Here is a 13,379-nt window from a genome sequence, read left to right on the forward strand (position 1 = left end):
TCTAACTTGACACTTCATCTTTAATGTTCTATATTAATCACTGGGTTTAAATGCCCTGTAAATCACTTAACACTTGACACCATTTATTTTCAGTTCATTGCCATGGGAATATCGTATCACAACCAATATTTGTCTAGCTGGATGGTTGTAAGGAACCTCTACACCAACACCTATTGCACTGACAGCAATTTTTGCTGGAAATACTGATATTAGTGTGTTATCCATTGACCTGGGGAAGATTAAGTAGATTTATCTGCTTAATGGCTGAACAAAATTAGAGCAGATTGTTTTGGGGCTGGGCTGTGCAGCTAAGCCTGCAGGCAGCATCTGAGGGCAATTTCTGTAGCTGCCTCTCTTGGTACCTGTCTGTGGTACAATCAGAGCTGCCTGGCTTCCCTCCCAGTCCTCCACACCAGGCTCAGCCTTCTCTGCTGGCTACAGGCAGGTTGTGTGCAAGTGAACACTCTTAAAATTGGCTGGTATCTTATTTTTATTGTTTATTTCCTGAGGTGTGCTGTGCTTGGGATCATATCTAATGGTACATGAAATAACAGTGGTTCTACATCAGTTACACCAGACTTGGTACCTGTCTGTGGTACAATCAGAGCTGCCTGGCTCCCCTCCCAATCCTCCACACCAGGCTCAGCCTTCTCTGCTGGCTACAGGCAGGTTTTGTGCAAAGTGAACACTCTTAAAATTGGCTGGTATCTTATTTTTATTGTTTATTTCCTGAGGTGTGCTGTGCTTGGGATCATATCTAATGGTACATGAAGTAACAGTCCGTGGTTCTACATCAGTTACACCAGACTGTTCACGAGGAATTTTTAGTACTGTAGAGCTCCAATTTTCTAGTTGCCATTTTTTGGTTTTTTGCCTTCCTTCACTTCCAACCCTCCTTCCCAACCTCAGCACCCTTTTTAAAAGACAAAGCCCTGCTTTCATTCTTAATGTCGCTGTATTCAGAAGAATTATAGCAGGAATTAGCGTGGGTGGGAGTTACACACAGTGCTCAGAGTGTAACTCAGGAAGCCCTGGCCAAAAGCAGGATTTATGATCTACCTCTTTTGTCTTGTGTGTATTTAATAAATAGGAACCATGGTACTCCAGGTTTTTTGATGTAGTTGAGGAATCTGTGGTGGAAATGAAACAACAGTTAAAGCAATGTTAAAAGCATTTACTCTCCAGTGTTACTCATGTCAGTGAGGGGAAGGGAAATCTGCTTTACTAGTCTGAGCTTTTAGACATAACTAGTCCATGTAGTAGTAACAGTGGTGGAAATTACTCTCTCTGTTGTTTGGCATTTCTGTTTCCATTTGAAATCAGGTTTTTGTGCCCCTTATGTTCTTCCCTTTCTATTACATGGCTGCATAATATTGACATTTGGATAAGGGTGGATTATGGGGTGAGCTTGTAAAGTCAGGAATGTCGTTGAATCTCTGCCTTCTGCAGCTGGCAAAATAAATTTGTGATTTCCTGCTGTAGTGTTTTTGATTCTTTGTTTTTCCCTCCAGAATGAGCAAGGCAACAGAACACTGCTGAAATGCTGCTGTGTGCATTCAGGTTTACTTTCTCAGGGCATTTTGTGTGTGTGTGTTTTACACTAAAGAGAATTATACTACATATAAAAAAATCATTGCTTTTTCTAACTACTTCTATTTTTAAAACTGTAGCATATTAAATAAGTTTCATAATTGCATTCTGAATTGTAGAGACAGTTCCTACTTGGGGTTAATATGCATTGTCATAATTCCTAGTTTTGTTAATTCAAATGTAATAATTCACTTCAGTATTCTCTATTTGTATTTAAAAAAAATCTATATGGAGCTAAACAATTGTTTGATCTAACACATGATTCTAGGTAGGGAGAATGAGGTATTTTTAAGGAGTATGACTGGAAAAGCCAGTCAAGGACCAGGAGAATTTATTTAGTAGTGATGCTGTGGTTGGCACAGCATAGTAGACAAAAATAGGTAATGCTAAAAATAGTTTGTCAGCTGTTTTAATAAAAGGAAATGCAGATTTATGAAAGGAAGGCCACTTTCTTCTTGGAAAAAAAGGCTTGTAAAATTTGCTTAGTCTGTGTGTGCAGGAATCTCATCTGGTTTCAGCACTGGTTTTTTGTAAATAAAATAATAATTTTTTGAGCACCTGTGTCTTCTGTGTATCATTACATTTATCCTAGTGAACTTGCACATGGAAGTAATTTGGTATTTATTATTTCTAATCATTGTCACTAGTGATGTAGGGGGTCAGTTTATCCAGCTGTGGCTGATGCAGCCTCACTGCTCTGAATGCCCCAGCAGGTCCTGTGCTGCTGGTGTTTCACACAATTCCAGAGTGGTTTGGGATGGAAGGGAACTTAAACTTTGATCTGCCATGGGCAGGGACAGCTTCCACTATCCCAGGTTGCTCCAAACCCTGTCCAACTTGATCTTGGACACTTCAGAGATGGGGCAACCACAGCTTCTCTGGGCACCCTGTGCCAGGGCCTCACCACCCTCACAGGGAAGAATTTCTCCTAATGTAATTTTAATCTCATCTCTTTTAGTCTAAAACAATTTCCCCATCTCCTATCACCTTTTGTCCATAGAAAAAGTCCTTCTCTTTTTTAAAAGCCCTTGTTAAGAACTGAAAGGCCACAATGAGGTCTCCCCAGAGCCTTCTTTTCTCCAGGTGAGCACCCCCAGCCTGTCTCCAGAGCAGAGGGACTCCAGCTCTTGGAGCATCTCTGTGCCCCCTCTGGTTTTCCTTCATCTTATGGAGTGTCCACTTAGGCTGGGGACCCCACATCAGCAGCTCTGCAGTGGGGTTTCCTTGGGGTTAGCACAGGAGAAGGTTCTCCTGCTTTTCCTGGTTCTCCTGGACCATGTTATGCCTAAAACTGGGTAGTAGAGTTTTCTTGCAGGGTGTTTGTAGTTCAGAGACCTACTTGGATGACATGCTCATGTTTGTGATAAACACTTTTGTGCTTTGTAGTGTAACTGGGGCATGATCAGTAGCAATAGCTGGGCTTGATCATCCTCAATGTCTTTTTCAGCCCTAATGATTTTATGATTCTATGACTCCAAGAACTCCTTCATTTCCACAGCACCATTTGCTCATTCTTGGAGGATCTTTAACTCCTTGTCAGGACCCATGAACTCAGAGTGTTTTGACTTACAGGGAAAAGCTCTTGTACCCACTGAAAATGCACTACAATCTAATGCACTCCCTCTCATGGAAAAAAACAAGGGGGATTGAGAAAAAAAGGACTGTTTTCATGCAGGAGAGCAAAATGTTAGTGGTTTGATGTCAGCCAACCCAGGGAGCAGTCAGTGAGGGCTGAAAGAGTTACAGGTCATGAGCAGTCTCTGTGTTGCTCTTTTGGACCTTGTGCACCTTCACAGAGCAGTTGCTCCTGCCTATGTACAGCTTCCTCTTGTTTTTAAAGTAATTTTGACAACAGTTGAGGTTTCATTTTAAAGATTCTTCTCTGGATTCCTTGGCAGGGAGGGAATTATCCAGCCAAAGGCACCTGGTAGTAATAGAGTAATAATTTTGTGGTCCCAAAACCTGACCTGAAAAGGGTCATTCTGTTGCAATATTTACATTGTTTCTGTTTTGCTGGCTGTGCAACCCTACCAGCTCTCACTTCTTATCTGTGTTAATGCTAATGTGTCCGCAAGCAAGCAGAAGGAGGAGCACTGTGGATTGAATTTGGATTTGTTCAACTTTCTAGATTCTCAACTGGAAAAAGCTCTGAGCTGATTTATATCTCTCTCAGCATTTGTCTTGGGATGCACTTGACCTTGGCCATCAGTTGTGTCATTACAGAACTTGCAGTGTGACACATGACATGGAGTGAAACCACCCAACTAGATGAGACAGAAAATTCTCATTTAGTACCAGAGTTCAGCTGAAAAGCGTGTTGGCAGTGTTATAGAATCAGATTGTTCTTAAAACTTTATTTTTCTTCCTCATTATAGGGGTCAAACTCCTGCTGAATCTGACTTCCAAGTGCTTGAAATTGCCAGGAAACTGGAGATGTATGGCATCAGATTCCACCTTGCCTCCGACCGTGAGGGCACCAAAATCAACCTGGCAGTTTCACACATGGGTGTGCTGGTGTTCCAGGTATGGCAGGGATGGCAGACTCTGTCCTTTAGCATGTCTTGGAGTAAGTCTCTCATTTTAACATCAGGTGTCTCTGATGCCTTGAAAATTTAACATGTTCTATGGTCAGGGAGTGTCATTTAAGCCCCCAAAATTCTGTTTGGTGCAGCTTGTTCTTGTGCAGAGCATCAAAACCAAGTGACAGTGAAGTAGAGGGGCTTTGTTTGCAGTTAGGTGTGTGATGAGAGAAAATCATCAATTAATTCATTTTTGGAACAGCCCTGGGACAGGTCTGTCATCCTGGAATTTTGGTTTGGTTTCTCTTATTTTAATATTCCAGTGGATTTTTGCTGGTTATTGTTGTTCTTATTGCATAGGAATGCTGATTGATTGCAGTGATTGGACCAATTAGTGTTACTATATTTATTGTATAAAAGAAGCAACTCAGTGCTCAGAGTCCTGTTTATGAATGCAATGATAGGGTTTTCCTCTCCCCAAAACACAGAGGTTTAGAGAAATATTTCTGTTTGGGTACTCAGCTGTGTCTTACCTGTTCTTTGCTTACTGTGGGGCAGCTTCTTTTGGGGGTGCATCAGTCCTGCAATCCCTCTCAGACTGCTTAGTGGCCTGTCTTGTTTAAGGGAATATTGTCACCAGAACTAAAAATCCATATGGATACAAACACATCTATATACCCACAACAGAATTTTGTTTGGTACTCTGATTTTCTGAAACTTTTGCTCACATTTGGTCATTCTCATTTTGATTCAGGGTAACACAAAAATCAATACCTTCAACTGGTCCAAGGTCCGTAAGCTGAGCTTCAAGAGGAAAAGATTCCTTATTAAGCTCCACCCAGAGGTCTGTGTGACTTTTACTGTAATATAGACTGGTCAGTGTTGAAAAAAATACCTGTGCTTTATTTTATTATGAACATTTCTGGAGTTTGTGATTTTATAAAACAGCCTCAGCAGGCAGGTTTGGCTGCATCATTCAAGTGTCAATCTTTCCTTTCTCACCCCACAATTTAGAATCTTTAGGTTTTGTGTTCCAATCTCAGCTTATCCTTGACACAAGCTTACACATGTATAAATGTAAGACAGAAAAAAATTACTAGACCCAAGTATTTGGTGCAGCCTTTCTCAGTATTTCTCCTTTGAAAAAGTTGGATCCACCTTCTTGATTCAAAAGAAAATTATCTGATACACCTCAGGTAGGAATAAGTGGCTGAAACTATTGTTGTAGCTTAATTTTAAGGATGGTATGATTACCTTTGCTTCATCTTTTCTATAGATCTCTATAGCACAAGTGTCATTTTGCATACTTGGCTGATTTACAGTAGATGTTTTTCATTGCAGATGTCATCAAAATTGTTGCTTCCATGCTGGATGACTAGATTGCATTCAGTGTTTAATTTATATCAAAATAGAGGATATCAAGAATACCTGAAACAGGACACACTGTCTGCTGATGTAGCAATGGTCTCACAAAGAGACCCTGAGAAATTTCATGTGATAGCTGTACTCTGACATATGCAGTATTTTCTGGTTTTGTCTGAATTTCTAGGAGACAAGCATCAGAACTCCTGAAAAAAGGAATAGTATTTTAAAATAGCTACTATTTCACTTGAATATTTAAATTTCTTTGAATTTTCTGAAGGTGGGCTATATTGAGCATGTTTCTAAAGTCAAGAGCTGTTTAAACACATTTACAGTTTCAAGGTAAGCAAACATTTTGGACAGGTATTAAATAATTTTTAACTGCATTCAGAATCACTACCATTGTTTTAAAGCAGATGAGAAGTGACTTAGCAAAATCCTACATCTTGCTGAGTTCATCTTTTTTGTTGGCACACATTTGTGCCTTCATGTTCTCCTTCCTGTCATTTTAGGTGCTACTGAACTTCTATGTTTTTTTTCCCAGGGCCCGTATCAAGATACATTGGAGTTTCTTTTGGGAAGTAGGGATGAGTGTAAAAACTTCTGGAAAATCTGTGTTGAGTATCACACATTCTTTAGGCTCTTCGACCAGCCAAAGCCAAAGGCTAAAGCAGTGTTCTTCACCAGAGGGTCATCTTTCAGATACAGGTAGGGAGAAACAGAGCACACTCATTTTGTCTTAGAAAATGAGAGCAAAAAGGAGAAGTGTTCTAAAGACATTCCTCTCTAATGCTCATCCCCTGTGTTTGATAACCTTTGTACTTCTGTGGGTTCACAGTGGACGAACACAGAAGCAACTAGTGGATTATATTAAGGACAGTGGGATGAAGAGAACCCCATATGAAAGGTAAGATGAAATGGCTTTGTAAGGCAAAACATAGCTGAGACTTTCACAGTGCCCTTCTTGCCTGAATTTCAGGGTTTTAATGCTGCTTGGAGGCAGGCTCATTCTCAGTTACCAAATTTAAGGGAGCTGAACTAAAATGTAAAACATTTATTATTTTGTGATGATATAAGAGGCTTTGAAAAGTTTTGGTGCCACATTTTTATGTCTATGGTTAATGTGGCTTAGCTGTCTGAAAGTTCAGCACGTGCTGAAGATTCCATAATGTCATTGAGGACCTGTCTGTGCCACTGTAGCTGTGCAGTCAGCCAGTGGCAGAGCACATAATGGAACTTGGGATCTGCAAGTTTGAAACTGTGACCTAAATACTGAATTGTTTCTAAATATGTAAATATATAAATTAAGAATATAAGTTTTCATTATAAAATTGTTTTTTCCCAACTTGACTCTAATGCTGTCCAGTCTACATGTGGGAAACTCCTCCTACTCCAAATCCAAACTATGTGTGGGAAACTCTTACTCCTAATACAAAAGATTGTAGGGACTTAATGGGAATGTTAAAAAGTCTGCATTAATCTACTATTAATAAATAATGTTAATGTCTCAGACTCCAGCTGAGCTCCTTTTCTATTTCAAAATTTGATTTTCTATTTAATTATTGACATAGAATGAATCTAACCATGAGTGTAATGCAGGATATCACTTTTTGAAGTCTAACATACATACAAAATTTTATATGGTTGGCTGTATTTTTAAAAATTTGTACAATTGTTGAAGATTAGCTTATTCTGCTTCTGAAGCCATTCTTCTGTAGATGTTTATAATAATGAAAAGGGATGGAGTTAAACTAAAATGTGCTGTTTAGTATTTAGTTAGTATTCAGCCCCAAGTTGTTCTTGAAGTCTCCTTCAGTGGTACCAGGAGATCCCCACCAGCCAGGTGGGGTCAGTCTCTTCTCTCAGGTAACAAGTGACAGGACAAGAGGAAATGGCTTCAAGTGGTGCCATGAGAAGTTTAGGTCAGATAGTGGGGAAAATTGATCAGGCACTGGCACAGGCTGCCCAGGGAAGTGTTGGAGCCACTATCCCTGGAGGTGTTCAGAAAAGGTGGAGATAAAGCCCTTTGGACATGGGTTAGTGCTGGGGGAACAGTTGGATCTTAGAGGCCTTTTTCAATCTTAATGATTCTCTGATTCTGTGAGTGATCTGGATCTTGCTTTATTCCATTTTTGTACCTTTCTTATCTTGCATCATTTAATTTACAACTCTTTTGACCTTTTAAAACCTGAACCAGTTATTAACAAAACACAGTAAAACAGAACTTGAGATGTTTCTGTTGGCTAGTGACATGGCCATGAGTGATGGGGGAAGGAATGAGGCTGAAGCATGTCTTGGATGCTGACAGGCTGCTCTGTTCCACAGGAGGCACAGCAAGGTCAGAGCATCCACTCGCACCTCCAACGCAGACGTGCCAAAGCAGGTCAGTTCTGCAGCACTCTCTGGGTTGTGGTTGTGGCCAGGGGCATAGACAAACAGCTTTCTGAGGTGCTAGTGAAGGAGTCAACTCACCAGAATTGCTGCCACTGTTTGCTCTTTGTCTGCTGCACAGTTCTTTTTGTTGGTGTTCCTGATTTGATACTTGTAGCCAATGGAGTGTGAAGTGAGTAATATTTTGCTCAAAATTCTACTGAACTGAAAAGGAAGTGTTGGACTCTCTAGTATGTTGTTATTTCAGAGGATTAATTTATCTCCAGGTGTTGTCTGACAGCTCTCTTGCAGTCTCAAAGCTGTTGTAAGATGCCTTCTGCAGGACACTGCAAGAAACAATCATTTCACTGAATGCTCTTGTGTTACATGGGAGAGGTTAAGGAAGCAGCACAGAATTTCACTGTCATTTTGTTGTTCTTATTTATGGATGCTTGTTCAGCTTTAAAATACATGCTTTTAACTTTCCATCCAGTTATCTGAATTAAGGAAAAAAAACCTTGCCTTTTTCATGTACTGCTGGATCAGGTTCAGTGTCTGCTGTGAACCATATATTCCTTCTGCAAATGGATGTAACTGGATGTTGCATTTGTTTTTATGTATTACAAAACCTTTTTATCTGTTGTGTTTCTGCTTCCCTTTTAGAGTGTCCCATTCACTGAGGGCTTGAGAACTCCAGGGTCTCCTGCCTCAGCAGCTGCCCCCTTCCACTCGGTTCACTCCTTGGCCAGTCCCACTTCCATCCTGCCCATGTTTGCTGAACCCAGCCCTTCCTCCTTGGAGCCCCGAGCATCGTACACAAGGATTCCAGACAAAACCACTGCAGCCCCAGTGGAAGAAGTGGGGAGGAAGCTGATGCAGCAGCCTGGATCTCCCGTGCTCCAAGGTGTTGGGTTTGGTAGTGTTGCAGGAAACTGTGACCCGTCTTGTCCTGTCGTTGAGAGTGGTTGCGGTGTAGATGTAGATGTAGTGAGAAGTAGTAAGGAGAGCAGGGTTGCTGGTTGTAAAAATGACAATGATGAGGATGACTTTACCACAGGTGTATTCATTGCTGAAAAAGAGCAGCAGCATGGCAGCCGTGGGGCCCCTCTTTTCACCCTGACAAATTCCCAGTTACAGGTGTCAGAGGAGTTTATCGATGATGACCCAGCAGAAATGTCCTTTTTTGCTGGGGGCTCTGAGGCATTTTCCTATGTGTACAGTGGGTTAGAATTAAAGGGTTCTGAGTTTTCCAAGTGTCTGTCAGAGCCCACTGGTTTAGCAGATGCCCTCCAGCAAAGCTCAGTCTCTGCTCAGTCGAGCCCTGACAGGTACTCAACCGAGGCCGTGGATATGAATATGGAAGAGGAGTTTGAATTTGAAGAAGGCAGCGATTTCAACGGCAACGAGAGGCCATCGGACACCTCGGAGCTGTTTGAGGTGAAGGCCCAAGCCAGCAGAATGCAAAGCCTGCTGAGCCCCTCTGAAACCAGCTCCCTGATCAACAACCGCTCCGAGAGCAGCTCCCTCAACAACCTGGCCCTGAACGGGAGCTGCTCCCTGCACGCCTACGGCTCTGCCAACCATTCCGAGGCCAGCTCCATGCTCAACTTCCCCGCCTACTCCGTGCGCTCCGAGTCCAGCTCAGCCTTCCAGTTCACGGACATCATCGACCAGCTGGAGCAGCTCAGCTGCCCTCCCACCACCACAGAAGACTCCAGCAGCACAGACACCGACTCCTGGGACTCAGAAACAGCTGCACCTTTGGATGTAAACCTTTTCTTTAGTAACCCCTTTGCTCAAAGCACGGGGGACAACTATGCCTTTGACTTTCAGAATAATTTAAAAAATCTCACTCAAGAAGACTGGACAGAGAAGTCACAAATCAATTGATTGGTCTTGATTTTTGTGATGGATCCTTCTATGCTTTTCAGGCTTGGAAGTCAATAGGGTGTGATATCACTCAATCCAGTGGCTGGATTTTAAATCACATAACAGAGTTGATTTTTAAATGTTTTTTTAAATCTGTGTCCCTCAAAACATCCAAGTTTTGGTGCCGTGTTTCTGTGCATCACACTACACCAAGAATGGGTTACAATAGGCTACAATGTTGGAAAATACTACATCTAGGAAAAAACACTGATTTCAAAAAATTTTAAGTATCAGCTGGCTCATGCAGACATCACAACTTACAGTATACTGAAGGATTCCTTCAGCTGTAAACATATCTGTAGGAGTCTCATATAATATGCTGTTCTTCCAAAATCCAAATAAAACAGTCACTTCTGCACATGCTTGTTAACCAGCAGCTGCATCCAAAAATTGACTGTTTTCCTGCACTGTAGCAAGATCCTCATTTTGGGGTTGTTTTTGTTTCCATCATCAAAAAAACCCCTGAAGAATCTTCAAATCATCTCTGAAGGACAGTTTTAAAATATCAACCTATGCAACATGTCTGGTATGCTTTGAAGAATAAATAGCCTCTGCCTACCTTTGGAAGAGGGAATGTGTATCCAACCAAATGGAAATAGCAGTTTCCAAACTTCTTGTGAAGACAAGCTTATTTGCTGACTTCCAGGTGTCCTCAGCAGTCTAGCAGCAAATGTTTTGCAGCAGTTTGGAGATATACAGAGACTTTAAAAGCACTTAATCCCCATCACATTTCCCTTCTTTCTTATTATTAATCACTCTGCATAAAAATACTCACAAAGTAATTCAGAGAAGTGTCCTGTGTCTGTGGAGGACAGCTGGTGGTAAACCTTGTGTTAGCTTTAACTTTTTCTTTAGAATATGGACTGTATTCAGAAAAAATACTGTAATTTTTCTGAGAAATTGGGTTGTTAGGAGAGGTAAATACTATAGACAACAGTTAGAGCTTCAGGGCTTTTGTAAATTCTTTTAGACAGGTGACTTTTATGTGAGACATGAGCTGTCAGTTAGGAAGTGTAATGGAAAAGACAATTGAATTGTTGTTTAACTGGTCACATTTAATTTAGCAACATTTATTGAGGCAAAACAACAAAAGCTGTGAAATGTCCTTCCCAACTGCTGTGGATTGTGGAGGTGAAATTCTGAGCTTCAGCTTGTGAGAACATTTTTTCGACCATATGCAAGCTAGAATGGGAAATCCATAACACCTGACCCACATCTGGTGATGGAAAGCATCATCTCCTTCAGCCACTTGGTTTTGGGGCTCCCTTCTGCCCAGTTTTCAGTCCTTTGCAGAGAGAGTGCAGCACTAATACAGCTGATGCCTCCAACCAAAGCAGCTTAGTTACAAACATAACTTTGTGGTCAATATTATTGCTACCAGTTTAAATATGGTCTTGATATATCATTAAAGACCTTCATTGTTTACTCAAGCATTTAAAAAATACTATTATTTCTCAAAACTCTGATAACTAAAACTTCAATGGAATACTTTTCAATGTGAGGCAGAACTCGAGGAGGTAAAACCTCCTTTAGTCACCCATTTCTTCCAGGTTAGTTTTACCAAGGTATAACTATTCTACACAGTGCTTGCTTTTATCTTGTGTGTGAGTGGAATCTGTGTTGTCCCATGAGAAACCTGTCCCCTTTGCCAGCAGCACAGAAAGACAGAGCACATTGAGAACAAAATATTAGCTCAGACCTCCAGTAATCTACTACAAGGTGCCTTTTTTTTTGCTGTATGTTACTTCCATTTTATTTCTTTCCTGTTGAATGTGTTCTGGCTCTTTGTGGGACTTTATTCAGGCCTGTGGAGATGATGTCATGGGTGTGTGGTGTGACATTTTGAAACAGGGCTTGGAGGAAGTCTGCAGTGGTGTAGAGAGCCTTTAAGTGCCTTTAACTGTGTTTTTAGGTGATTTGTCTGATTTCTTCCCAGAATGAACTACATTATGTAACCTAAGAAAGGAAAAGAAAATCAGCAGAGACAGAATTCTGTCTGCAAACTCTGTAACAGGTGGTGGCATCAGGGACAAATATAAAGATGTAGAGAAAGGCTGTTGATGTCTTTGATCTTTTAAAAAGAGGATCAGGATTCAGCTATTGCATGTAACTGTATCTGCCTCTGTTTCATGTCCTGTGCCTCAATCACAAGCATTCCTTTAAATGTGTCAGAACAGGGAATAAATCCAACTAAATTCTCTTACTTTTCAAAAGGTCTTGGTAAAAAGCTGCCTGTATTTTCAATGTACAGGCTTGCCAATTTGCCTTCTTGCACCACAGTTTGGAAAGACATCTTCCATGTTTTTCTTCTTTTATTTCAAACTGTGCAGATCTTTTATTGGCAGTTCTAACTCTCAGGGATTTTCTATTTTTTTTTTTTTTAAGAAAGCAATAAGATTCTTAGTGTAGTGCCCCTTTTAGTTTTCCAAAGGAATGGCAGTGACTAGGATTCCAGTCTTTTACCTTAGGGCAAGTTGTGTGGATCCACAGGTGAGGAAGAGCTGAGGGGACCTTTGACCCTGGTACAGATCTGTTTAGATGAAGGTTTTAGGTACAGAATGAGAGTTCAGAGCTGCTGCTGTGCCCCTGTGAGTTCTATCTGTGCTCTGGCTGACTGATAGCCTAGAGCTGTCATGGTTTCCTTCTGTGCCTCACTTGATTTCCAAAGCCGTGTGGTTTCTGATATCTTTGCACACTGAGCTGTGTTGTTTTGTTCAAGTTTTCCCTGACAGACACAATAGAGCAGAAAATCTGGTTCTTAAGTAGAGTTTTTATTATAGCAAGGAAGCTATGAGCAAAGGCTCTTCATCATTTCCTTCAGAGACATCAGATTGACTTTCTGGTAGAGATGGAGAGAAAACCAGCTGCCCACGAGGGAATGTGGCAGCCCAGACCTTCCCAGAGAGCTGTGTGGGTTATTTCAGTGCAGTGGAGCTGTCCTCTTCTCCCCTGGCTGGCTCCTGAGGTGGCAGAAGGTGGGACAAGGAAGGTCTTTCCCTGCTTTGTCCCTTTCATTTACTTGTGGGTAGCACGAGGGGAGTGGTGAGCTGTAGGGCAGTGTGCTGAGTCCTGGTGATGCTGCTTAACTTCCAGCATTGTTCCCTGGGCTTTGTTTTATTTTTTGTTACAGTGTTGATACTAAAACTTAGTTCCTGGTACTGATTTCTGTTTATTTCCTGAGAACACAGGCTTTCCTTTCATGAAGGTGAGTGATGAGCTGGCAGTGTGAGAGCCAGGAGCCTTGCAGTGACCTCTGCTGTGGGAGCCATGCAGCATGGAAAGCAGGGGAAATGACTTAGGAAAAATGACAAGATGGAGATCTTTGTGAAGTATCACATGCAAGAAGGCAGCATTTGAGGAGCTGTGGTAGAGCAGATAAAACCTGGGGGTAAACTTTGTGCTGTGGCCAGCAAGTGGTCTTGCCCCCACTCCTCTCCCAGTCTGCACCTCTGCAGGTTCTTGCCCATTTGCTTTGTGCCTCCCACCCTGTGGGGAGCTGGGGACACACAGGTATGAGCATTTCCAGTCAGTGCACAGGTTTTGGTGCTGTGTTTTTCCAGTAGGAGAACCACAGGGGTGTCCAGGTGTGTTCTCCTGCTCTACACAGTG

General features: G+C 41.6%; 1 protein-coding gene across 3 annotated transcripts in view; it reads left to right on the plus strand.

Annotated features, from left to right (window-relative positions):
* The window catches only part of FARP2 (FERM, ARH/RhoGEF and pleckstrin domain protein 2), a 73,197-nt gene that overhangs the window by 33,101 nt on the left and 26,717 nt on the right, over positions 1 to 13,379 (plus strand). For all 3 annotated transcript variants that reach the window (XM_059855032.1, XM_059855033.1, XM_059855030.1), the window contains 6 exons: positions 3,966 to 4,113; positions 4,864 to 4,953; positions 6,016 to 6,179; positions 6,310 to 6,378; positions 7,797 to 7,854; positions 8,505 to 8,745. In XM_059855032.1, the coding sequence (XP_059711015.1) occupies positions 3,966 to 4,113; positions 4,864 to 4,953; positions 6,016 to 6,179; positions 6,310 to 6,378; positions 7,797 to 7,854; positions 8,505 to 8,745 (770 nt within the window). The remainder of the gene's footprint in view (positions 1 to 3,965; positions 4,114 to 4,863; positions 4,954 to 6,015; positions 6,180 to 6,309; positions 6,379 to 7,796; positions 7,855 to 8,504; positions 8,746 to 13,379) is intronic.

This window comes from Haemorhous mexicanus, chromosome 10 (genome assembly GCF_027477595.1).
Source record: "Haemorhous mexicanus isolate bHaeMex1 chromosome 10, bHaeMex1.pri, whole genome shotgun sequence".
In the NCBI taxonomy this organism is placed as follows: domain Eukaryota; kingdom Metazoa; phylum Chordata; class Aves; order Passeriformes; family Fringillidae; genus Haemorhous; species Haemorhous mexicanus.